We start from the raw sequence: 24,275 nt of genomic DNA on the forward strand, positions 1-24,275 counted from the left end.
GCCAAAATTTGACAAAAATTGAATTTTTTAAATTTGAAAACTGAGTATGCAGCTTTGTTAATCTACTAAAAATTAGCACAGAACAGCTTTCCGAATTAAAATGAATGATTTTTTGGCTTAGTTATGAGTTTTTTTAAAGTATGATTTTTGGGAAAATTAGTCTGTTTTTATACCTTTTTGCAGGTTATTATAATTTTAGTCAGAAACTTATAACAGCATCAACAAACGCAGTATGCAGATTTGTTAGTGCTATACAAACTTGCACAGAAAAGCTTTCCGAATCAAAATTAATGCTGTTTTGGCTTAATTATGATGTTCGGAAAACTCAGATTATTTAAGAAAATTTTCTGTTTTTATACCTTTTTGCAGAGTTTAGTTTCAGCCAGAAGATTAAAACGCAGTGAAGGAGTTATTTTCGACCCTATAAACCATATATATTCTTAATCGGCATCAACTGCCCAGTCGTTCTAGCCATGTCCGGTCAAAAAATAAATTTTTGACATTTTTCCGAAAATTGAAAATTTTATAAGGGGTTACATCATTAAAATTGCCAAAATTTGACAAAAATTGAATTTTTTAAATTTGAAAACTGAGTATGCAGCTTTGTTAATCTACTAAAAATTAGCATAGAACAGCTTTCCAATTTAAAATTAATGATTTTTTGTCTTAGTTATGAGTTGTTTTAAACTATGATTTTTGGGAAAAATTGTCTGTTTTTATACCTTTTTGCAGGATATTATAATTTTAGTCAGAAACTTATAACAGCATCAACAATCGCAGTATACCGATTTGTTAGTGCTATACAAACTTGCACAGAAAAGCTTTCCGAATCAAAATTAATGCTGTTTTGGCTTAATTATGATGTTCGGAAAACTCAGATTATTTTCAGAAAATTGTCTGTTTTTATACCTTTTTGCAGAGTATAGTTTCAGTCAGAAGATTAAAACGCAGTAAAGGAGTTATTTCCGACCCTATAAACCATATATATTCTCGATCAGCATCAACTGCCCAGTCGTTCTAGCCATGTCCGGTCAAAAAATAAATTTTTGACATTTTTCCGAAAATTGAAAATTTTATAAGGGGTTACATCATTAAAATTGCCAAAATTTGACAAAAATTGAATTTTTTAAATTTGAAAACTGAGTATGCAGCTTTGTTAATCTACTAAAAATTAGCATAGAACAGCTTTCCAATTTAAAATTAATGATCTTTTGTCTTAGTTATGAGTTGTTTTAAACTATGATTTTTGAGAAAAATTGTCTGTTTTTATACCTTTCTGCAGGATATTATAATTTTAGTCAGAAACTTATAACAGCATCAACAATCGCAGTATGCCGATTTGTTAGTGCTATACAAACTTGCACAGAAAAGCTTTCCGAATCAAAATTAATGCTGTTTTGGCTTAATTATGATGTTCGGAAAACTCAGATTATTTTCAGAAAATTGTCTGTTTTTATACCTTTTTGCAGAGTATAGTTTCAGTCAGAAGATTAAAACGCAGTAAAGGAGTTATTTCCGACCCTATAAACCATATATATTCTTGATCAGCATCAACTGACCAGTCGTTCTAGCCATGTCCGGTCAAAAAATAAATTTTTGACATTTTTCCGAAAATTGAAAATTTTATAAGGGGTTACATCATTAAAAATGCCAAAATTTGACAAAAATTGAATTTTTTAAATTTGAAAACTGAGTGTGCAGCTTTGTTAATCTACTAAAAATTAGCATAGAACAGCTTTCCAATTTAAAATTAATGATTTTTTGTCTTAGTTATGAGTTGTTTTAAACTATGATTTTTGGGAAAAATTGTCTGTTTTTATACCTTTTTGCAGGTTATTATAATTTTAGTCAGAAACTTATAACAGCATCAATAAACACAGTATGCAGATTTGTTAGTGCTATACAAACTTGCACAGAAAAGCTTTCCGAAACAAAATTAATGCTGTTTTGGCTTAATTATGATGTTCGGAAAACCCAGATTATTTTCAGAAAATTGTCTGTTTTTATACCTTTTTGCAGAGTATAGTTTCAGTCAGAAGATTAAAACGCAGTGAAGGAGTTATTTCCGACCCTATAAACCATATATATTCTCGATCAGCATCAACTGCCCAGTCGTTCTAGCCATGTCCGGTCAAAAAATAAATTTTTGACATTTTTCCGAAAATTGAAAATTTTATAAGGGGTTACATCATTAAAATTGCCAAAATTTGACAAAAATTGAATTTTTTAAATTTGAAAACTGAGTATGCAGCTTTGTTAATCTACTAAAAATTAGCATAGAACAGCTTTCCAATTTAAAATTAATGATCTTTTGTCTTAGTTATGAGTTGTTTTAAACTATGATTTTTGGGAAAAATTGTCTGTTTTTATACCTTTTTGCAGGTTATTATAATTTTAGTCAGAAACTTATAACAGCATCAACAAACGCAGTATGCAGATTTGTTAGTGCTATACAAACTTGCACAGAAAAGCTTTCCGAATCAAAATTAATGCTGTTTTGGCTTAATTATGATGTTCGGAAAACTCAGATTATTTAAGAAAATTTTCTGTTTTTATACCTTTTTGCAGAGTTTAGTTTCAGCCAGAAGATTAAAACGCAGTGAAGGAGTTATTTCCGACCCTATAAACCATATATATTCTCGATCAGCATCAACTGCCCAGTCGTTCTAGCCATGTCCGGTCAAAAAATAAATTTTTGACATTTTTCCGAAAATTGAAAATTTTATAAGGGGTTACATCATTAAAATTGCCAAAATTTGACAAAAATTGAATTTTTTAAATTTGAAAACTGAGTATGCAGCTTTGTTAATCTACTAAAAATTAGCATAGAACAGCTTTCCAATTTAAAATTAATGATCTTTTGTCTTAGTTATGAGTTGTTTTAAACTATGATTTTTGGGAAAAATTGTCTGTTTTTATACCTTTTTGCAGGTTATTATAATTTTAGTCAGAAACTTATAACAGCATCAACAAACGCAGTATGCAGATTTGTTAGTGCTATACAAACTTGCACAGAAAAGCTTTCCGAATCAAAATTAATGCTGTTTTGGCTTAATTATGATGTTCGGAAAACTCAGATTATTTAAGAAAATTTTCTGTTTTTATACCTTTTTGCAGAGTTTAGTTTCAGCCAGAAGATTAAAACGCAGTGAAGGAGTTATTTCCGACCCTATAAACCATATATATTCTCGATCAGCATCAACTGCCCAGTCGTTCTAGCCATGTCCGGTCAAAAAATAAATTTTTGACATTTTTCCGAAAATTGAAAATTTTATAAGGGGTTACATCATTAAAATTGCCAAAATTTGACAAAAATTGAATTTTTTTTTAATTTGAAAACTGAGTATGCAGCTTTGTTAATCTACTAAAAATTAGCATAGAACAGCTTTCCAATTTAAAATTAATGATCTTTTGTCTTAGTTATGAGTTGTTTTAAACTATGATTTTTGGGAAAAATTGTCTGTTTTTATACCTTTTTGCAGGTTATTATAATTTTAGTCAGAAACTTATAACAGCATCAACAAACGCAGTATGCAGATTTGTTAGTGCTATACAAACTTGCACAGAAAAGCTTTCCGAATCAAAATTAATGCTGTTTTGGCTTAATTATGATGTTCGGAAAACTCAGATTATTTTCAGAAAATTGTCTGTTTTTATACCTTTTTGCAGAGTATAGTTTCAGTCAGAAGATTAAAACGCAGTGAAGGAGTTATTTCCGACCCTATAAACCATATATATTCTTAATCGGCATCAACTGCCCAGTCGTTCTAGCCATGTCCGGTCAAAAAATAAATTTTTGACATTTTTCCGAAAATTGAAAATTTTATAAGGGGTTACATCATTAAAATTGCCAAAATTTGACAAAAATTGAATTTTTTAAATTTGAAAACTGAGTATGCAGCTTTGTTAATCTACTAAAAATTAGCATAGAACAGCTTTCCAATTTAAAATTAATGATTTTTTGTCTTAGTTATGAGTTGTTTTAAACTATGATTTTTGGGAAAAATTGTCTGTTTTTATACCTTTTTGCAGGTTATTATAATTTTAGTCAGAAACTTATAACAGCATCAACAAACGCAGTATGCAATTTGTTAGTGCTATACAAACTTGCACAGAAAAGCTTTCCGAATCAAAATTAATGCTGTTTTGGCTTAATTATGATGTTCGGAAAACTCAGATCATTTAAGAAAATTGTCTGTTTTTATACCTTTTTGCAGAGTTTAGTTTCAGGCAGAAGATTGAAACGCATTGAAGGAATCATTTCCGACCGTATATTCTTGATCAGAAACAACAGGGCAATCTATCTTGGCATGTCTAGAAGAAAAATTAAATTTTCCGAGTTTTGTCAATATATGAAATTTTTTTTTTTTTCAAAAATCGTCAAAAAATTGAATTTTTAAATTTGAAAACTGGGTATGCAGATTTGAACCTAGCATATAACACCTTTCCAAATTAAAATTAATGCATTTTTGGCTAAGTTATGATTTTTGAAAAACTTAGATTTACCCAAAAAATTACAATATAAAAATATTAATTAAAAACACATATTTTAGATTTTCTTGAAGGTATACGACAAAGCCAATGATTGCCAAAGGCCATATTTATTTAGATTTTCAGCCAAAATCTTAATGAACAAGGAATAAAATAATAGAAATCTATCGTTAATAAATGTAACTGCAATTTTAAAAGTCTTATAAGAAGTGACATCATTAAAATTTTCAATAAATAAATGAAAATTTTAATTTTTAAATTTTTAAATGCAATATTCTTAGCCTAGTAAAGCAAAGAAATGCTTTCTTCATTGGAATTAATGTACTTTTGACAGCGTTATGATTGATTTTCAATTCGATTCCATGAACAAACTGCAAGAGTATGCAAAGTTTGGCTTTCAGAAGATTGATTTGTTTCTAGTATTTAAATTTAAAATTCATTATAATTTCTTTAACGTAAAATTGGCTAAATACAATCCACAATATGAATTATTATTGTTTTTACTGTATTACTGAATTTATCAATGTATTTTCGCACTTGTCTTTAAGATTATGTAATGACACTGACCCTCAAAAAGCCCGCAATAAGGTGAGAGTTTCGTTCGCAGTCCCGCGAATTCCCCGGCAACATTAAACATATTGCACAAATTACACGGACTGGTAAACAAAATCATAATCCGCAGGGCTGCATACAAAGTAACCACGGAACGTGCCCAGATATGGATCTAGTCCCTCAATGAGGGTGAAAAAGAGTCCAACAAGTTTTTTAAGGTTGGCACTTTTATTGACTTACACAGCTAGAGGCATAAATATTTAATAAATAGAGCGATGCAGGGGATCGGCATCGTCGCCCACGGTTATGTAGGCATCCTGTTCTCCTATGGCTATCAGATCATCCACATCTTGGGGTCGCAAAGTGGTCACATCCGGAGAATCCTCCGCCGGTAGAGTTGATATTTCCACTCGCTGCAAGGGCTGACTGGTATCCGTATAACGATAGACCGAGAAGTAGGTCTGAATGCGCCTAATGATGTTCTCCAGAATCGGTGGAAACTTGTGCTCCACTCCGTCTCCATAGATCTTTAGGTCTACCTTGGGTTCCCCACCGTCCTCGGAAATGTGTGACGGGGTGATCTTCAGGGCCTTAAGAATGCCTCGTAGCATTAGAAGGTTCTGCAGGTTATTGCCACTTTGATTGGGCGTTCTCCTTAAAAACAACGATCCATTGGACTTGACCTCCAGATACCCAAACTTTTCTGTATCCATGGGTAAAGCCTGATTGAAATCCACGCTTTCCTTGATGAGGGTCAGGGGAAGAATGGCCGCCTGAAGATTGGTTGCAGAGAGGAGCACTAGTCCCAGCGTCATGTAGAGCACCTGCATCTCGTCGGTAATTAAGCTTTCCCGGAGAAGATCCGCTCTGGCCCTGGCCTGCGGTTGCACTAATTTTGGCTTCGCCTTGGCCAACGAACTTGTTCCAAGTACTGCGCTTTTTCCACATTTTACACACATTTTTACCACTTTTTCGTACGCATCTTGAGTGTAATTGAGCTCTGTTTGTATTTGCCTTTGTTCGGTTTGGTTAAGCTGTTTCACTTGGCACATGGCCAATATCCAACACCGAACACCCAAACACCGATCCCAGCTTTGAGACGTGCTCTGAGCACTCGCTGCGCTTTGGTTTTGAGCCATTTCAACTGTGTTTGAGTTACCCATTTGCATTTGTTTGTCAATTTTCTGTTATATATGTATTATTCTCTTTTCAGTGGGCACTGAAATTATACGAACTACGAAGAGTTTATTGCCAATATCGCTTCAGTTATCAGGGCAGTGAAAGTGTTATATTCCTCAGAGAGGAATTGTTGTACTAACATGATGATATTAAGATGATTCATAATGTACTTAGCTTGTTTAGGATGATGAGATAATGTATTTACACATTTAAAGATTAAGGATCTGTAAAGAGAGTAAAATAATGTCAAGACATTTGTTTATTCAAGAACGCCTTTGTGTTTTTGTTTTCTTTTGTGTTAAAGAACCAGACTTAAGTAAACATTCCATAAATTATTAAATGAGATTGCACTTGCTTCCTTCTTGGGCTGTATAAGTAATATGTTAAACATGTTACTTGTTTTTTGCCCTTATTTGCACCAAAACCCGTATAGATTTTGTTTATATTTATTTAATGTTAATAGCCCCAAAAAGTAACCGTTAACGTAATGTAAAATCAAGTTTTGGACATCGTATTTATCTCAGTTGGGTAGTCTGGCAGCTTTAAATAAAAAGCTGGCAATGCACAAATAAGCGCCTGGTCACACTCCAAATAGAAAACGACTTTTTAAAAATTTACATTTTTATATATCGATTTAAAATTTGCTTACATGGTAAACAAATATTAAGATATTCCCCTTCTTAAACCACATTTAAAAACACCACAAAACATTTCCTTGATAATTTATTAATTTATTTAGATTGAATTTCATTAAATAGTTAAGGACATTGATATAATGTTGTGTCGCAATTATCATTATTATTTTTTTGTGTGTTTTGCGAGCGTGTGTGTATTGTGTGTGTTGGTTTTAGTGCTCAAAGTAAGCGGAGTCTCTAACATACGTAGAGAATGACCAAAATATCGAAACAAAAGTAATATAAACTAAACAATTAAATTGCTAGGACATGTGTCTGTGTCTGTGTGTGTGCGCGTGTTGTTTTTGTTGCTGTTTAATAAACATACAATACATATCAAACATAAACCGTGTGGTTTTTAATACAATAAAACTGTTTAGAACTGAAACCTGCGGTTAGGAAACTTTCATCTCATTCGGTCGCTTGGTTAAAACTTAAAAGAAATAAATAAACATACATTTTTCAATGTGGCAACAATAGTTACAATTGGTTCCGTAGATTTTTTTTGCGTTGTTTTTTGCTTGGGTTTTCCAGGTTTTTTTTTCTCTTTTAGTGATTTTGATTTCGTTCTGAAATGCAATTACAAATAATAAGTATCTATACAATCCGATGTGCTGGTCTACTCGCGTGAAGATAAAGCGCAGTTATCCTACATTTTCTTTTAGCTAACTCTATCGACTTGAATTTTACAAAATTTGATTTGCTTTTGATTTAGTTTTAGTATAGGATACATCCTCAATTCGATGCTTCAGCTAGGTTCTCCCATTTCTAATGTAAGTGTAAGGCATTATCTTCTCTTGTATATCGTTTTAATACATCTGTATTTTATATATTCCTCCTCATCGTTCTACCACTTGTATCCCTCTGATTTGATCCATAATTTCGTTGAATTTGTTTATGGCTAATGTTGGCTGCTTCGCCTTCTCCTCCTGGTCCTCCTGACTTCCGACTCCTCCATCCTGCCACCTGACTCTGAGACTTACATCAGCTTCTGCTTGGCGCAGTCGGGGCACAGGATGTCGGGTCCGTCGGTGATGAAGCCCCTTCCTACCAGGCTGGCCTTGCAGCTGGCACACACGAAGCAATCGTGATGCCAGTGGCGATCCTCGAACGAGATGAAGCGTGTGCCGCCAATGCCTATAAAGAATATAATATATTTATATAGATTCCTTTAGTAAAAAGGATATATATTCAACCCACCTGTTATGGGCTTCACACAGGCCGTGCATCGCTTGGCAAACAGCTCGCCAAAGCACTCGGCACAGTAAGGCTTCTCATCCCGGCTGGTGAATCGCTGGCCAGCTAGCGTAATGTTGCAATGGGTGCAGGTGAAGCACTCGCGATGCCATGGCTCGTTCTTGTAGGTAACACCTCCAGAGGTGATGACCTGCAAGGATAACAAAAAGGATATTTTATTGGCAGTACAGAGAAGATATAACTTCACTCACCTTATTGCACTTGATGCAGCGCGTGGCAAACTTCTCCTCATAGCAGCCGGCGCAGTAGATCTCCTGCTCCCGCGGGATGAAGGACTTGGTGCCAATGGCCGTCTTGCAGACGCAGCAACAGAAGCAGTTCTCGTGCCATTGCCTGGTTTTGTACTCCATCTTCTTGGTACCTGCAAAGTAGCGAGGAATGAGAATCGGGTTAAAATCAATTCCAGTTGAAATCAATTTCCGCAATGTGGAAACCTTGAACCCTGAACTTTGGCAACCCACTAACCCAGCTCTGGATCTCCGATCAATTCTATTTAAGCAAAAACTCAATTTCAGACAAAATGACAGATTGGGGGCAGAGCAGCGGGCTCAATCACTGATTGTCTTCCATCCATTTTTCGATATGGAAACAAAAAACACAGAAACTTTCTGACATTATGTCGGCCAGACATGCAACTTTTTTCCACGGCGGGGGCGCCTGTCACGCCTCACCCGACATTTTTCCGGGGGCTTCGACATTTTCATAACAATTAATGCAGAAATTACGCAAATTTTTGGCTAGTCTTGAGACAGCAGACATTCGCTTTTTGATTTAGGGCTATGTTCGCTTTAGTAGTCCACATAAACGCTTGAGGACCCTTTGCTCTAAACTTCTTTATTGCGTGTTCGAAATGTTTGTGGCCAAAAATAAGCAGACAGGCAAGAGTTAAGGTGAGTTTTCCCCCATTTCTGGAGAGAACAAAGACCTGCTAGGGCGGGTAATTGAGTGGAAATGTAGACTCTGTCGTCTGAAAATTATTCTTTAATTCACGGTTGCCGGAGCAAGACAATCGAGGAAAGTTGTGGCAGGCGCGGGAAAATAAGTTCTGTAAGTTGTTCCATATTGTCTTGGAGCTGTCTCCACCAAATGTGTCATTAAATTTCACTAGTTGTTAATTCATGAGCTGTTATATCTGCTCTACTTATGGGAAAAATATATAGATTTCCTCTAACAATCTAACAAAGAGATGACAGGGATTTTATAAGAGTAAAGCACTTAAAACTCTTATCTATATTCCCATAAATCGTATACAAATTATTAAACCATAAATTAAATCATTATTTTCCATAATTGGCAAGAAAAAATGAACTTAAAGGCTAAACAATTTTGGACACTCGAACGTCTTGTAAATCAAAACATTTCGATTATAGTTTTCTGTTTTATTATTTAAATTTTATGGCTTGTCTTTCTTCAAATGAAACATAAATTAATAGACCCTCGGATGGATATCTTGTCTGGCCTGTTCCAAGGGTCTCCGTAAATGGCAAATTCATTACTCATCATCATCATCATCACCATCACCGATAGCGATGACGACGACGCTTTGGACCTGTGGGCGGTTCCTTTCTTCTGGCCAATTTGAATAGTTTTCGGCCAATAATATTGATAAATTATGATGTCTCATCCGTTGTTAATAAAGCACCTTTTGGCTTTGGTTACCTGCTTTGGAGTGGCGCGGATCGCCGAGGCGACAATAGTCGCCCAGCTGGCAATAGAAATTGCGATTCTCCTCCACGGCGGAGGCGTTCGGCAGGAACATGCTCAGCACGGCAATGTCCTCGTTGTTATCCTTGGCCTTCTTGATCCGATCGGCGCCAATGGTCTTGGTCTGCAGGTGAAGGCGCGACTTCATCCTGGAGCTGAGCACATCCACGTCGGTCATGTTCGTTGGCTACTTTTTTAGTATCGTTGGATTAGAGATCACGGGAATGCCCCCAGAGTGCACCCAACTAAATGGCTTCTGCTACTAACTATTTTTCCGCTTAATGGAACCCCTTTTATCAGTCACGAAAAATGCAATTTCATTGAACTCTAAACTGCTTTAAGTGGGTCAATTTGTGATTAAAGACCAGGCTATAAATCCACTAAATACGATCTCTGGAATTAAGCACGAACTTAATTTGGCGACGCCAAGTCTCTCTCTCTCTCTTGTTCCATGACAGATCGGCTATGATCTCAAGGCGTTGTCTCTATGACATCATTTGCCAAATAACAAGTTTCATTAAACTTAGCGAATGCTTATAAATAAAATCCAAAAACCAAATTGGTTATAATGGAAATGAAACAACAACTGCCGCAACTGGCTATCATAAATCATTAAATAATTAACTTTTTGTAAGCAGACCAAGGTACAGCAACACATATTCTGAATATCATGAGCAATTTTGTTTTGTTTGGTTTCTCGAAGCTCGTGCACAAATTGAAGCAGGAAATTGTCCAAGCTGGAGGCGCACAGGAAGCTCGGAATAGAATCGAATAGATTAGAGTGGAATTATAACCAAAGAAACCCACACAATTGGGAAGATACAATGGTTAGATAGCCGAGGAATGTCGGAGAAATCTCCACCATTGGCCAGCAATTGGAGTGCTCGATTTTGTTTTGGGGGCGATGATGTAAGATTAAGTATTTGGAAAGAAAAGGGGTATCCAAATTCTCCAAAGTTGAGTATTTCAGTTAGAGACTGAATCAAAAATAATGCAAATTAAAAGATGATGTAAGATTTTATTGTCTCCACAGGAAATTATAATATTTAATTCCCAAGCTAAGCTCTTTTTAATAACAATAACTTAGAATATTCCCACAGGTGAGATTTATAGTAAATAGTAGTTTAACTCTTTTGGTTAAGTAAATAAATAATTTGGTTGAATGAATAATTCATTAATTTATATGAAAGGCTTTAAATTAGTAAACAATACTTTAGACTCTTAAAATTCAGCTTCAGCTTCGGCAAATATTTAGGGAATATAAATTTGTGAAGCTAAAAATATTCCATAAACAAGTAAAACATTCCACAACTACTTTACACAAAAAGACAAGACTTTAGTTAATATTTAACTTCACAGTAAGATGTGAAAACTTGTTTTGGGGACTGCAGAAAATTAAGCAGAGCTTGGAGTTTATAAATATAATAAGCAGTCACTGTAAATATTATAATGTTTAATACAAAAATTGAAAAACAAAATGTATGTGCACATATTGCTATATATATTCATTATTTTCCGAATCTAGTTCATCTGGTTGGTGACCCATCCGTTTTGGATTACCAACTCGTAACCACAGCATTCGTATGGGTTTCTGCTGCGGTTTTCGCGGCTAAATACTGGGACATAAACAAAGTTTATTTATGGCTACCAGCGTCTAACATAATTATAACTAATTGTGATGGGTTGTCAGCTTCGGAAAGACCAAACACATCGCCCACTGAGACACTGAGACACTGGGACACTGAGACACTGAGAGATACTGATAGATTGGAGTCTCAAGCCGCCTACAAACAAAAAGTCACCGCGGCAATGACGATTGCTGCTGAGGTCAAGTGGAGAGACATTGAGGCAATGATATATTGACAGGTCGCTGACTGCACGCTGATTGATGGCATTTGCATTGGCCCGGAAAATGAAAGTGGACTTCGGATTCGGATTCGCACTCGGATTTGGATTTGGATTTGGACTCGCACTTGGTTTCGGATATGTCAACCCAAGCCTAAAACGAAGAGCGAAACCCAAAACCCTTGCGTCGTGCATGGTCTGCATTTTTAATTGCAATTGGAGACACCGGAGACTGTTGGCAGCAAATAGCGAAAAAAGGCACACAGCAAAAAATTAATGGTATATATGTACATTGTTTATAAACAAAAATAATTGTGAAATGTGTAATTTCTTTAGATATTCCAACAACTGATTGGGTAAAAGAATGTAAAGTCATAACCCTAAAGGTATTTGAGATATAATAAAGATATTTTTAAGCTTTGATAAAGTTAAAGATTGTAAAGTCGGAAGTCGAGAATGTGAATTAAAAAACATATACAAAAGAACTTATTGAATACCTTAAGTCCATTTTAAAAAGTAAAAGACACTAGAGTTTGATTTAAAACTATTAAAACAATTACTCCAGTAATAAATCTGAAAGTTATTCTGTAACACATTACATGACATCTTAACATATATATTTCTTGGGAAAATAATTAAGCTGATGACTTTTCTATTGTGTTTTTTATAGCTTTGTGATTGTCTGTCTATTAGAAATACTCAAACTTCTACTCAATCTTAGGTTGACAAGGTGTCATCTGTTTTCTTTTCTATTTATATTTTTAATTTTTTGTTATATTTTTTTTTGCTGTGCATTTGACAGTGTCTCCCATTTAGCGGCATGCCGCAATATTTGATTTTCACTGTGGGATCTTTGACTTTGACCCGCCGCAGGGCACAAAAAGCGGGCTTAAAAGCCAAGATTTATTGGTCTCTTAGATTCGGTGAAAAGAGAAATTGAATTTGCTTGTTTTGGGGCCTTTGTTTTGATAAGACAACCGGATGACATCGTCTAAGCGGGATCAGCGGGAGCTGTCGACTTAGCGGGTGTCTTAAAACGCTCCTCCGATAGGATCTTTAATTAATACGAAAAGTGCCTCAAGGGGAATCGAGTTAATTAAGAATCGTTTTCCCCTTCTAACAGCAGGCCGTACAATTAACGCATTCAATTGAAAGCCATTTGGCCGCAAGTTCGGAAATTGTTTCAAGCGATTTCATTTCGATTTCATTTCAATTTCCATTGCCAATTGATATTCAATTGCAATGACAACCACACACACAACAATAATAATAATAAACGAAAGAAATTCCAACTGAATGGCGTGCATATTCATATGGTTTACATTGTGGACTTCCATTTCGGATCGAATTTAAATGTGGAACACGTCGAATTGGCCATCGCTTGACATTAAATGCAGTCGAAATGATTCCAAATTCGTTTCCGGCTTGTTTTGGTCGCTTTGCTGGTTATTTATGACAGGGAAAAGTGTTGTGCATTTGTTTTTTTGGGGAAAACTGTAACTGGAGTGTCTCGATTTCATTTCTGGCCACCTGAGGATTGTGCAATGCCCGAGAGTGTGCGTGTGGGCCGTGCGTTACGTATACGCCCAGGATGCAAAGTGAAATCAGACGACAAGTATACGCCATGTGGGCCGAAATCGAGCCCACAGTTTCACGAAAAATTAACCCCTCCTTCCCGCTTCTCTATTTTATTTAAATATCACAGTTTACAATCACGGAAAACAGAAGCCATTTAAACGTGCTGGGTACACTTTTGCACTCTCAATATGTGTATATTGTTTCATATTGTTTACAGGTGATTTCCACCAAAACAACAAGATGTTTATAATTACAGTGGCACTGGCTTATTCCAATCAACGCCACCGTACCTCCCTCAATTATGAACACTTTAACTGCGGATGTACTTTATGGGATTCTTTATGGTATCGAGATGATCAAAGTTTATATGCACATGCAACACGTTGCTGCTGGCAAAAAGGAAAATCGGCAAAACAGAATATATATGAATATTTTAGGGAATCGCTTTGTAATTGTTTCCGCGGCACATTCCACGCGCTTTGAAAGCCGCTTTGAGACTGAAAAAACCGAGGCGAGGGCCCAAAACAAAACACACACACTTCCGAGAGGCAGCCGAGCCAAGTGACTCGAATTTCAGCTGGTATCGAGTCGAGTGAGTTTCGGTGGCAATTGAGTGGAATTTCTGAGTGTGCACCGAGTGCCGGTACCGGTATCGGTACCTGTTGCATCCCGCCTCCAAGCTGGAAATAGCTGGCATATTATAGTCACCCGTGGCCGCCCGGCAAGGTGGACCAGGTGCCATTTAGAGAGCATGGACTCCTCCGCTGGCCGGCAATTATGAACTGTTTTGACTGCAGGGAGGAGATTGACGAACCCAGGCAGGTAACTGCCAGGGACTGACTCTGGCCTCTACTTATGCAGATCCAGTGTGGGCATTACTTAGCATAGTAACTCTGGGGATATGTCAAGTAGACTGACGCCCAGTGGCTCTGGTGACATTCTGGTTGCCATTCGATCCGAATAGGAAATGGTTGCAGTTTTTAATCAATTCCATCCCGATTTGGCCACGAATAATACGAGTAGAATGAAGTTAATTTCGCTGCCAAACGCTTTTGATTAATGCCCGCGACTTACGGAAATGGTGCGACACGCGTTGGATGATCCGGAATGATGGCGTGGGATTCCCCTACAGTTTGCACGCTACCAACAAAATCAATCAATTGAAAACCCATAAAAAATCGAAATTCATTAGAAAAATTAAGCAGCAAATTGGTTTCAATAGAGTTATTTAATGATTATTGCACAAAGCTAAAAGTGCATAACTCTTGAAATTTAAGGTACTTAAAGCTCTTAATACTTTCTTTGATATTTTGCAGGCTTCCCTTCTTTAATCCTTTATTAAGGCCACAACAAATCCCCCAAAATTTCAAATAATTAAGCCCCAGCAATGGCATAATGCTCAGTCCCAAAATGAAAGTCTCATTCGCATCGTGCCAAAAACCACATTCTATTTAATTATTCCCGCCGATTCGCAATGTGTGCCGCACCTCCGCCCCCGAAAATAGCAGCATAATAACCATTTTTCATTCTAATGAATCCGAACCATGGCAATTTAAAAGCCACAAATCAAGGGATACCGCATCCAAAAGAAAAAAAGAAATTAAAATCCCAAAATGTTTGCTTCGAAGACGCGTGTCTTTGAGCAGATGGAGTAAATAAATCAAAAAAGTGTCTTAAGATACACAGAGAAATGCCCAAGATTCTTGACAAAATGTTTTTCTTCTTGAAATGTTTGTTTTCTTAAAATATGGAATGTTCTTTATAAGAAAATATAAAATAATAAAGAGCTGACCTTATAAAATAGTCATATATATATATGAGTTTTTATAGAAATTAAAGAACATTTTAATTAAATATTCTTAAAGCATGAAAGAATGTTTATCTGGCTTATTTTTGATTAAGAAATATTAGAAATATCACAATATATAAACTATTTTTTTAGGATTTTTTTTAAGAATATATAAATTGATAATATATCATAGTTGAACTATAATTTTCGTAGTAAAAGACATTCATTAATGATCTTTTACTAAGGTCTATAAAATAGATAAAATTTGAACGAAAATTATTCTCAATTTCAGCTTCTGTTGTAGTATTTTCTCAGTGTACAATTTATAATTATTTTCCTTTCTTTTTCTGATGACTCAGTGGCTTCGCATTAGATGTGCTCACTGGGAATCTATGGGATCTCTATGGCCTGCTGCCCTCCGCCTTGGGACGATTTGATGCCAGGGCGACACAGAGACAGAGACTTGTCTTGCCTTCGTGAACTCCAAGTAATTAGCAAGTATTTATTGTACACTTGATAAGCATATTGGCTGCCGCCCGATTTGGTCAGTACATTGTGGAGTGTCAGGCTGGGATCCACCTTTGACAAACAGCAGAATCTCTCAATCCGAGATCGCAAAAAGTCGAGTGTGTGGGATGCGAAGCTGACATTGAAATAACTTTTCGCGAGTGCAGGGAAATCAACAATATAATAATATTTACTGCCGCGATTTCTGCCGTTTCTGTTTCTGTTTCTGGCCTGTTCTACACGTAATTGGCAACGCGTGGATGTTGGTAACCTTGCGTTAACGCGAAAGTGTCACGGCCCCGCGGCGTTTTGGCCAAATTGGGAACGTGCCGAGGGGTCGGATCGGATCGGATCGGATCGTATCAGATCGCCTCAGATCGCACGGCATCGGCCATAAATTTATCAGTCAGTTGACAAAGTCAACGTATTCTGACACTGTTTGCCTTTCTGTCATATTTATTTGCGCTACAGTTGAAAACGGAGCAGACACCTTGTCTTGACTTCTCTCTGAAGTACAAAATAAATGGGGAGGGGAATGGAATTGGTTCAGGGTCTGGCGTGGGCCGACTTTAAAGCCCGTTTCATTAATGACTCCCCAGGCACAGGTGACAATGAACTTGCAGTCTGCCAGTTGAGACATCAAGTCACTTACGTAAGCAACTCCGCGTATCTTTGCATCTCAAAAACTGGACGCACTCGAGTGTGGCAAGTTCGTTAGCTGGAATGCAAAGCTGACATATCCAGCAGATACATTCGGGTGGACCTCTTTGTATAGCAAGGAGTTTTACTAGTGCTGAATGCTATTATATAATTTATTATAATATACATAGATATCAACCCCTTTGTCTATATAAACTCAGAAGATAACATCAAAATTGCCTGTCAATCTGGCAAATAATTGAGTGAGTTATACTTCCGCTTGTGTCAAAAACAAAACTAGTTTTGAGCAAAAAGCACTGATTGTAATCTTTATCGAAATAAAAATTCAAAGTTGTAGAGAATTGTTTCTTAGGTTGTGGATCAAATTAAAATTATATTCATATATATCACTTTAACAGCTTTAATTTTAATGCTTATAAACGGGTTTTTAAGTTCGTCAATTCTACATAAAATGGACTTAATGTTTGTTTAATCACAGGCAATGAACTGACAAGACTTATTTTGAAGCTATTAAAATATCACTTCTGCTCGTTATAATTTGTGGTATATTCTTAAGCAGTTAAATTGTGCTTGCCTCAAGAATTATGCTTAAATATTTGATAAAGGTTAAGTTAAATATTATTGTATTAAATCACTTCTTATATCTGTAAAAAAAATGCTACATTTAAAATAAAATTAATTGTAGAATTGTTGCTATTTAAATGCATACAATACAATTATACAGAGTCCACTATTGTTTCTATAAGTCCACCCCAATCTAACTAGACCCAACGTTGCTAACAAATAGCCTGGCCAAAAGCAATCAATTTCCTTGCAATTGGCATTATAAATTGATCAAGTGCTCGAGATACGGATACCTGGGATGCCTGTGCAGCATATCCACCTGAGTCGAACCAGTTTCTAGCTCCTGATCGTATCCATCTAATAGTAACAATTAGCAATCCGTAACGGAAACAAGAAGAACTTGAATTCGCAGTGCGCATCTTTGAGATATTCCCGCAACCGAAATAAATTCATGGTTCAGTGCTGCCATTTACCACGCATCGCCCACAAGTATGCCACGAAATTCGGAGATTTTCTTTGAATTTTCATTGAATTTTCTTACCTGCACGAAAAACTTCGCCGCAGCCATCGCAACGGGACGCAAACTGGGCATCGTAGCAGTTTCCACAGTAGATCTTATCCGCCTTGGCCCCGAACTGCTTGTCCACCAGCGACAGGTGGCACTTGAAGCACAGGAAACAGGCCTCGTGCCAGTGCTTGTCTTTATAGGAAAGATCCTGTGGAGGATAGAAATAAGATTATTTATCTATTAACCATGAATTACAAAACATGAGTAGTGATTTTCCCACCAGTTTTTAATTATTTTTACAACAGGAAGTGAAAGGTAATTACATTTTATTATATAGTTTTGTGGAATATTGTACTGTATTTATATGGAAACTTTAATTGGCAGAGAATTTTGCATTTTTAAATAGCTTTCTATATGTAAATACACAAATTATTCAAAGAATTATTAGCTCCTTAGAAATGCATATACAAATTATAAATGTAATTTTACTACACAATTCACAAAATTAGCTATACTGGGATAAATAATTATACCAAAACTCATTATAAAAGTACTTTAAAAATAATATATATTATATCATTGAATTAATTTAAAATAATAAGTTTAATTAGGTTGTGTATAAAGCAATAAAAACGGATTTTAGAACAGAATTTTAAAATAGGTTCCTCTAAAGTATCCCTTAAGACCTTTCCTTTTGGCAACAAGTTATATGTAAACATTTTAAACAGTTCCCAAACTCTTATCTAACTGAAAACCATGAATATTAGCTCATCTTGCAGTTGTCATTCTATTTTTAAATGAAAATTAAAACAAATTACGGCCAGACGCATAAAAACAGCATAAACCAAACTTGATGAACATTAAACGAACATAAAAAAAAGCAACACACCAGGGGCATAAAACCCGCATTAAAAATCAAATCTTTAGGTAAACTGTTTGTAATCTGTGTTTCTGATTGATTTCAAATATTTATCGATTTCTTTTGTGATTTTACGAGAGGCAACCAGAAACAGGGGAATTTTGTCAAGGGAAGTGTGCGCCATATAATATGATCTTTGCCCTACTTGATGGTTCGTTCCATTATTAAACTGCCCACATATGGCCATCATCAATTCGGTTTACGATCAGTTTATGGACCCAGATTCCCAGTTTTTCTTAATATATTTATTAATATATGTATACCCAGACATCTGAATGGTTGCACTCACCTTCGAGTCGATGCCAATGATCTTGTTGCACTCCTCACATGTATTGGCAAACACATTCTCGTAGCACTTGATGCAGTACGGATGATCATCCCGGATGACATAGCGTTGTCCGGTGAGGCTCTCATCGCACTGCCAGCAGCAAAAGTGTCCGGAGTGCCAGTCCTTGTCCATGGCTTTTGTGTACTCGCCACTGAAAATTAACTGCAAGCAAACACACACACAGAGAATCGGGGATATAGAAATTGTCACCATAAAAATATTTAGAACTGTGAATTATTATAATTCTGCTAGGGAAATCCTTTATTATCCTACTAAGGTTGGGTTTAAGATAAAGGAAAGATCCTTAGAAATATATATAGTCTTTATTTTAAAGTGACTATAACTAAGCATAGCTTCAAATCTTTGTTAAAAATGTTGTAGAATCCTTGAAGATATAAATCTGAATACATTTTGAGCCTAAATCATACTCTGCAATATCTGAATATCGCATTTGTTTTAAACCAGAATCTTTATGTAATTCAATTTAAATTTCTTAAGGATCACTCTCCACAATTACATAATTCACAGTCCCGATATTATCACATATAAACAAAATAGGGAATACATCACAGATAGTGTGTTTTTTATTTTCCAATTGTGTTTTGGTTTTTGTTTTTGTGTTGTGCAGTGTGATTTTGGTATGTTATTTGTGGTTTTGTTGTGGCACTGTTTTTTGGTTTTGGTTTTGGTTTTGTCTTGGGTCTGGTTTGGTTTGGTTTTGGTGTACTTAGATCGACTTTGTGGATACCTTTTAGTGATCCGAGGAAAGTAGAGTAGTAACGTGTGTCGTTTTGTAAAAGTTCGATATGCGAGAGAGAGTTCTTTTGGATATATTGTATACATATTGGGTATATCTTTTGCTTGAATTGGATTTGGAAATTTCGAAGAGGGGAATGTTTACGGAATGAGCTCGGACAAGGTGGAAGATTGTGTGATTGATAAAGATTGATTGATATGAGAGATACAGAATATATATTTATAGATGCCTTTAACGAACTGCCACAAAACTGTGCTGGGACACACATGACACAGGTCACCTACCCCCTTTCCTCGATGGAGGCATCCACCTCCACCTCGCTGATCTGGACCTCGGATTCGCGACGCTTCGACGACTTCTTGACCTTTTTCGTTTTCTTCACTTCCGTTTGCACGGTTTGCATAATTTCCACGTCCGCCATCGCGACCGACTGAACTTTCTTTTCTATAAATGTTGTATCTCGTGGATCTGTGTATCTGTGTGTCTATGTATCTCAGTGTGTATCTGTTTCTGTTTCGGTTTCTGGGTGCCGCGCGTGCTGCGTGTACTGTGTGGTTTTGTTCGTTATATTATTTTTTTCGATATTTTTTCGGCGTCCAGAACGTTATGATCTTTGCCGAGTCGGGATCTCAACTGGCGCAGCGGTTTCCGAAAATGTTTTTGAAACGCTCGAATGTGCAGCAGGCACCGCCGATCGCTCGCTCTGTATCTAGTTTCGCCACCGCCAAGTGTAAAAATAAAATCTCGGAGAGATCGGGGAGTGCACAGATCTCTAGAGATCTCTGCTCGTTCAGCGAGAGCGGAAAATAGAGGAAAATCCACTGGCTAGACAATGTAAATATCGCCAATAATTAACGGGATTATTGAATGTGCAATGCAATTGGGTAATTTCTTCTGAGATTCTCGGCCAATTTTCTGGCAATATATCGTTTGCGCTTTCCGCTTAAAAATAGTAATTTGTAAGAGAGTGAATATAATAATAATAATCGAACGCATTTCAGGTGCCAAAAGGCGTGGGTGGCGCACCTGCCTCTCGTGGGGTGTCAAAGGGGTGTGGCATCCATCCCCCCGCCCCCCTTAAATGCTTGTCAGAGATTTGAGAAATTTTCCCAGTTTTCCCCCTCTTGCGCCTTCGATGGCGCTTGTGCACACGACACACAAGTCGCCGCACAGACACACTGAAATGGAAAATCTCGTAAATGGAAAATCTCACAGATACACTCAGCGAATCCCACACACACAAACACACTGCATAATGGAGCATAAATCGGTATTGGATCGGGGATCTAAAGCAAATGATCTGCCTCTGGCATTCGTTCAATATTTTCGTTTATACATAGAGTTCCCTTTAGTTCTGCCTTAATTGATCTGCGCTGCTCTGCCCATGCATTATCGTAATTGTATTAATATATGGAATTTATTTTCACATTCCTCGATATTCTGGCAAATTTGGCATACAGACATCATTGGGATGCCAATGGATGCAGAATGTTTACTGAAACGCGCCAACAGGTGTGTCGGCCAAATAAGAAAATCACACGGAATTTAACATTAAATAATTCCCAATTGAGGAAGGAACATAAATAGAAGAAAAATGTAAATTTCAAGCCTAATTTTAGATATAAATATCAAGAATTGACTATGGATATCAAGGGGATTATCTTTTAAAATGTACTTTTAATGAGCATTTCAATTTTAGAAATTTATGTCAGTAAGTTAAATATAAAGATATATTTAACGTATGCTTTGGAAGCACACTCAACACATTTTAAAATTATTTTAGACGAAGTTGTAATTAATCTTTCAAAAAAACATTAAATCAATTTCCTCCTAAAACAAAAGGCTACCCAACATTTTTAACACATCTAAATGATAAATAAAAACGCTTGACGTTTGATGGATATCAAACAACTTTTCATGGAGCCCACATTTCGTAATGACCTCATCATGGGTCTGGTCCTAAATCAATTTCAACGTACATATTTTGCGGCAAATTAAAATATTGCACCCCAATTAATAAGAAATGTTTGTTTTGCGGCGGAACAAATTGCCATTAGACAAATTGACGCGACATTTAAGGGCAGCCGCCCAAGGGGAATTGGTGCGAATTAAAACAAGTACAAATTACCAATGGGCCGCGAAGATGTTCTATAAAGACTAGTGACAGTTCAGTGGTAGAAACCTATTAACAAGGTCTCACAATGCCTAGCTCTAGGTCGTCAATGGTGTAAGAAAAATGGCTTAGTTCGAGATAAATAATAAACGAAATCAACAACTCGTAAAATCTTCTGGCTACAGAGAGCGGCAGCCACAGAAATTGTATTTATATATATGTATGTATATGGATTGTTTAAAAATCAAAATGTTGATGTAAACTGATTCACTGCTGTGATGGCTTGAATTTATTGCTTTAATAATAATAATGTACACAGTGACGTGGGTTGCAAAAGCGATGAAGGGGTCTCAAATCAAATAAATATCTAGGGAATAATGTGTAGTTTCAAGAGTTGGATATTATCCACAAAACCAAACAGAAACAACATAAAATTAAGTGTATAAACAGCACTAAATTAATTCGGATTTCTTTGTTTTTATTGACTTGTTTATGGAACTAACTCTAATGTGCAAACAATAATTTTGAATGACTTGATTTGTTTGTTTTTAAAAAGAGATACTTTATTGGTGTTACATGAGGTGTATGTATCTTTCTTTTATGGTACTGATATGATATGATTTTTAAAAAGATTTGTTCAAATAGTTGTATTATTATTATAATATGTTAATATTTTTATAATATGATTCGATTATGAACATTAAGGAGATTTAATCAGGAAAAAAATAAAATAATCAGGAAAGATAAGATATAATAGTCTTTAAACATATTTGAATTATGTTTCCTTATTAATTTATAACTATTTTGTGATATTATTTTTTTATTAAGACTCTGACTATTGATTTTAAAAATTATGGTAATGGTTTAATGTGCAGTAATAATAAAGAAATGCAAATATAGATCTATAAACGGACAATGCCCTATTGACTATAGTTTCTTAAGATGGAATGGCTGTTCTAAATGGTTAAACAATGGTTTAACTACCTATTTTCCAGTCAAAAGCACTATTAATATTAATATTTATCCATAAAAAAAAAAAATAAAATTGTGAGCCAATCTAAACATCTCCTAAACCTTTAAGATATTTCCTCAAATATTTTTTCGCAGGCCATGCCTTTCCATATTTCTATCTATCATATATATTATGAGATGATGTATGTTCGTGGCTATATGCACATACTAGACTTATGCATTAAATAATGCATAGCGTGTGTATATTAGTTGTTGCTATTTTCGCCACAGACACAGCAGCAACAACAACTGCAATGGAGCCGAGAGTGTAATGCAATCTGCGAGTTTGGTCTATAAATAATTCGCATCTCGCGAATCTTTTGATAAAAAGTTTTGCGTGTTGTGACTGCTCCGCGACCGCCGCGCTGCTCCTCATTACGATTATTTGGCAGTTTTCTCGCAGGCGTTAAGGCGTTAATTGGGTCATAAATTCAGATATATACAGATATGTATATTCATCTATATTGTGCTGCTCGTATTTATTTTCCAGCGTATTTTTGTATTTTCATTTCTTGTTGTTTATCGAACGAAAGAAAATCAAAGGCGAGGGCAGGGAAAGTTTTGTTGTCCGAGACAAGAAGGCACTTCTCTGTAAATGAGGGGGCTGTCCATAAGTTCAAGTTTAAGTTTGTTTGTGAGAGCAGCTGTGCCTTGGATCCAATTTAATGCAATTTGGCACATTTCTAATTTGTCCTTAATTCGCTCGAGATAATATGGAAAATAAAATTGAATAAATACTGAGATGACTCTCCGTGTATCCATTTTCGAGAAAATGTTTGGCAGCGTGGAAAAAGGTGTTTCATTTAACTGACACTGAATAAGAAAAATTCATTTACCAGCTGAACGCATGAAAATTCAAGTGAATTTTTATATTTTCTGTGTATTATTTCTATAATTATTTAAGGCAAAAATACTATATATTCCAAGTGTGTGTACTGGTGGGGCAAATATGAAAGAAGGAAAATATAACCGCAGGCTTTTAAGTGTGCCCCGTATAAGAAAAATGAATTCATGTCAAAGACAAAACTATTGAATAAGACTTTTTGGCAACGTCTGTTCTGTGCTCTTTGGGCTCTAACGCAAGTTCGTACATTTATCTGGTGTATGCCTTGGATGCATTACGTAATGAGTTTTACAGAAAATACAAAAAATATGTACATATATATTCCAAATGGCCCGTCGTTGGAGGGGAGAACAAAGCCAAGTGAGCCACGTAAACAAATCACTCGAGTGACACACTTTCCTGTTGGCCTGTCATAAATATTTTGAGAATTTTTCATTTTTTCCAATTTCCCCAATTTTCCCCTTTTGCGGCCATTTGACAGTCGCGAAAATAATTTGTTATCTCCACGAGTGAACCTTTTTGTTTTTTGCTTTTGCTTTGGCTTTCAGAGGCTGACTTTAGCTTAATTTGACTAAGGATACGACATCTAAAACTTGACAGCAGCATTTCACCAAACAAATATAGGTTGAGAAGTGCAGAAAATATTATATTTCGCAGATTTGACATGCAGAAAAATAATGAATGAATGAATTAGCTTTTTGCTGGGAGCACCAAGATCTGGATATATATTCCGAGAGTTTGGCATACTTTTGGGATCTGAATGCTGCATAGTTTGGGGAGGAAATCTTAAAGTGGTTTTGGGGAATGAAAGTTAAGCATAAAATTATTAAATTGTAAAACAATTTTGTACAAAAATCAACTTAAATTATTAAGAACAATTATGATAAACTATTCTTTGGTTTATCTAAGAACATTTTGTTTTATTTTATTGGAGTATATATGTTTCTGTTAATTACATATACAAATTATAGTACTTAACGTTAAATATTCCTATA

At 35.7% G+C, this 24,275-nt stretch overlaps 2 protein-coding genes across 15 annotated transcripts in view; both read right to left on the bottom strand.

Annotated features, from left to right (window-relative positions):
* Positions 1–5,252: 5,252 nt before the first annotated feature.
* Positions 5,253–6,208, bottom strand: LOC110190100 (uncharacterized). Its single transcript, XM_020960407.2, has one exon. The coding sequence runs from the start codon at positions 6,204–6,206 to the stop codon at positions 5,304–5,306; it is 903 nt and encodes a 300-aa protein (XP_020816066.2). The 5' UTR covers positions 6,207–6,208; the 3' UTR covers positions 5,253–5,303.
* A 724-nt stretch (positions 6,209–6,932) lies between these two features.
* Lmpt (four and a half LIM domains protein limpet) overlaps positions 6,933–24,275 on the bottom strand; it is a 66,914-nt gene continuing 49,571 nt past the window's right edge. For 8 of the 14 annotated variants that reach the window (XM_020960508.2, XM_086833494.1, XM_086833495.1 and 5 more), the window contains 5 exons: positions 18,517–18,717; positions 17,342–17,516; positions 8,345–8,514; positions 8,097–8,283; positions 6,933–8,033 (listed from right to left, as the gene is read on the bottom strand). In XM_020960508.2, the coding sequence (XP_020816167.1) occupies positions 7,876–8,033; positions 8,097–8,283; positions 8,345–8,514; positions 17,342–17,516; positions 18,517–18,717 (891 nt within the window). In that variant the 3' untranslated portion in view covers positions 6,933–7,875. Of the gene's footprint in view, positions 8,034–8,096; positions 8,284–8,344; positions 8,515–9,812; positions 10,048–13,495; positions 13,858–17,341; positions 17,517–18,516; positions 18,718–19,303; positions 20,504–24,275 lie in introns of those variants that run through there. The other 6 variants (XM_020960512.2, XM_020960516.2, XM_020960513.2 and 3 more) reach the window with 6 other exon arrangements.

This window comes from Drosophila serrata, unplaced genomic scaffold, assembly GCF_035046125.1.
Source record: "Drosophila serrata isolate PLE 108 unplaced genomic scaffold, ASM3504612v1 contig_272, whole genome shotgun sequence".
Classification (NCBI taxonomy): domain Eukaryota; kingdom Metazoa; phylum Arthropoda; class Insecta; order Diptera; family Drosophilidae; genus Drosophila; species Drosophila serrata.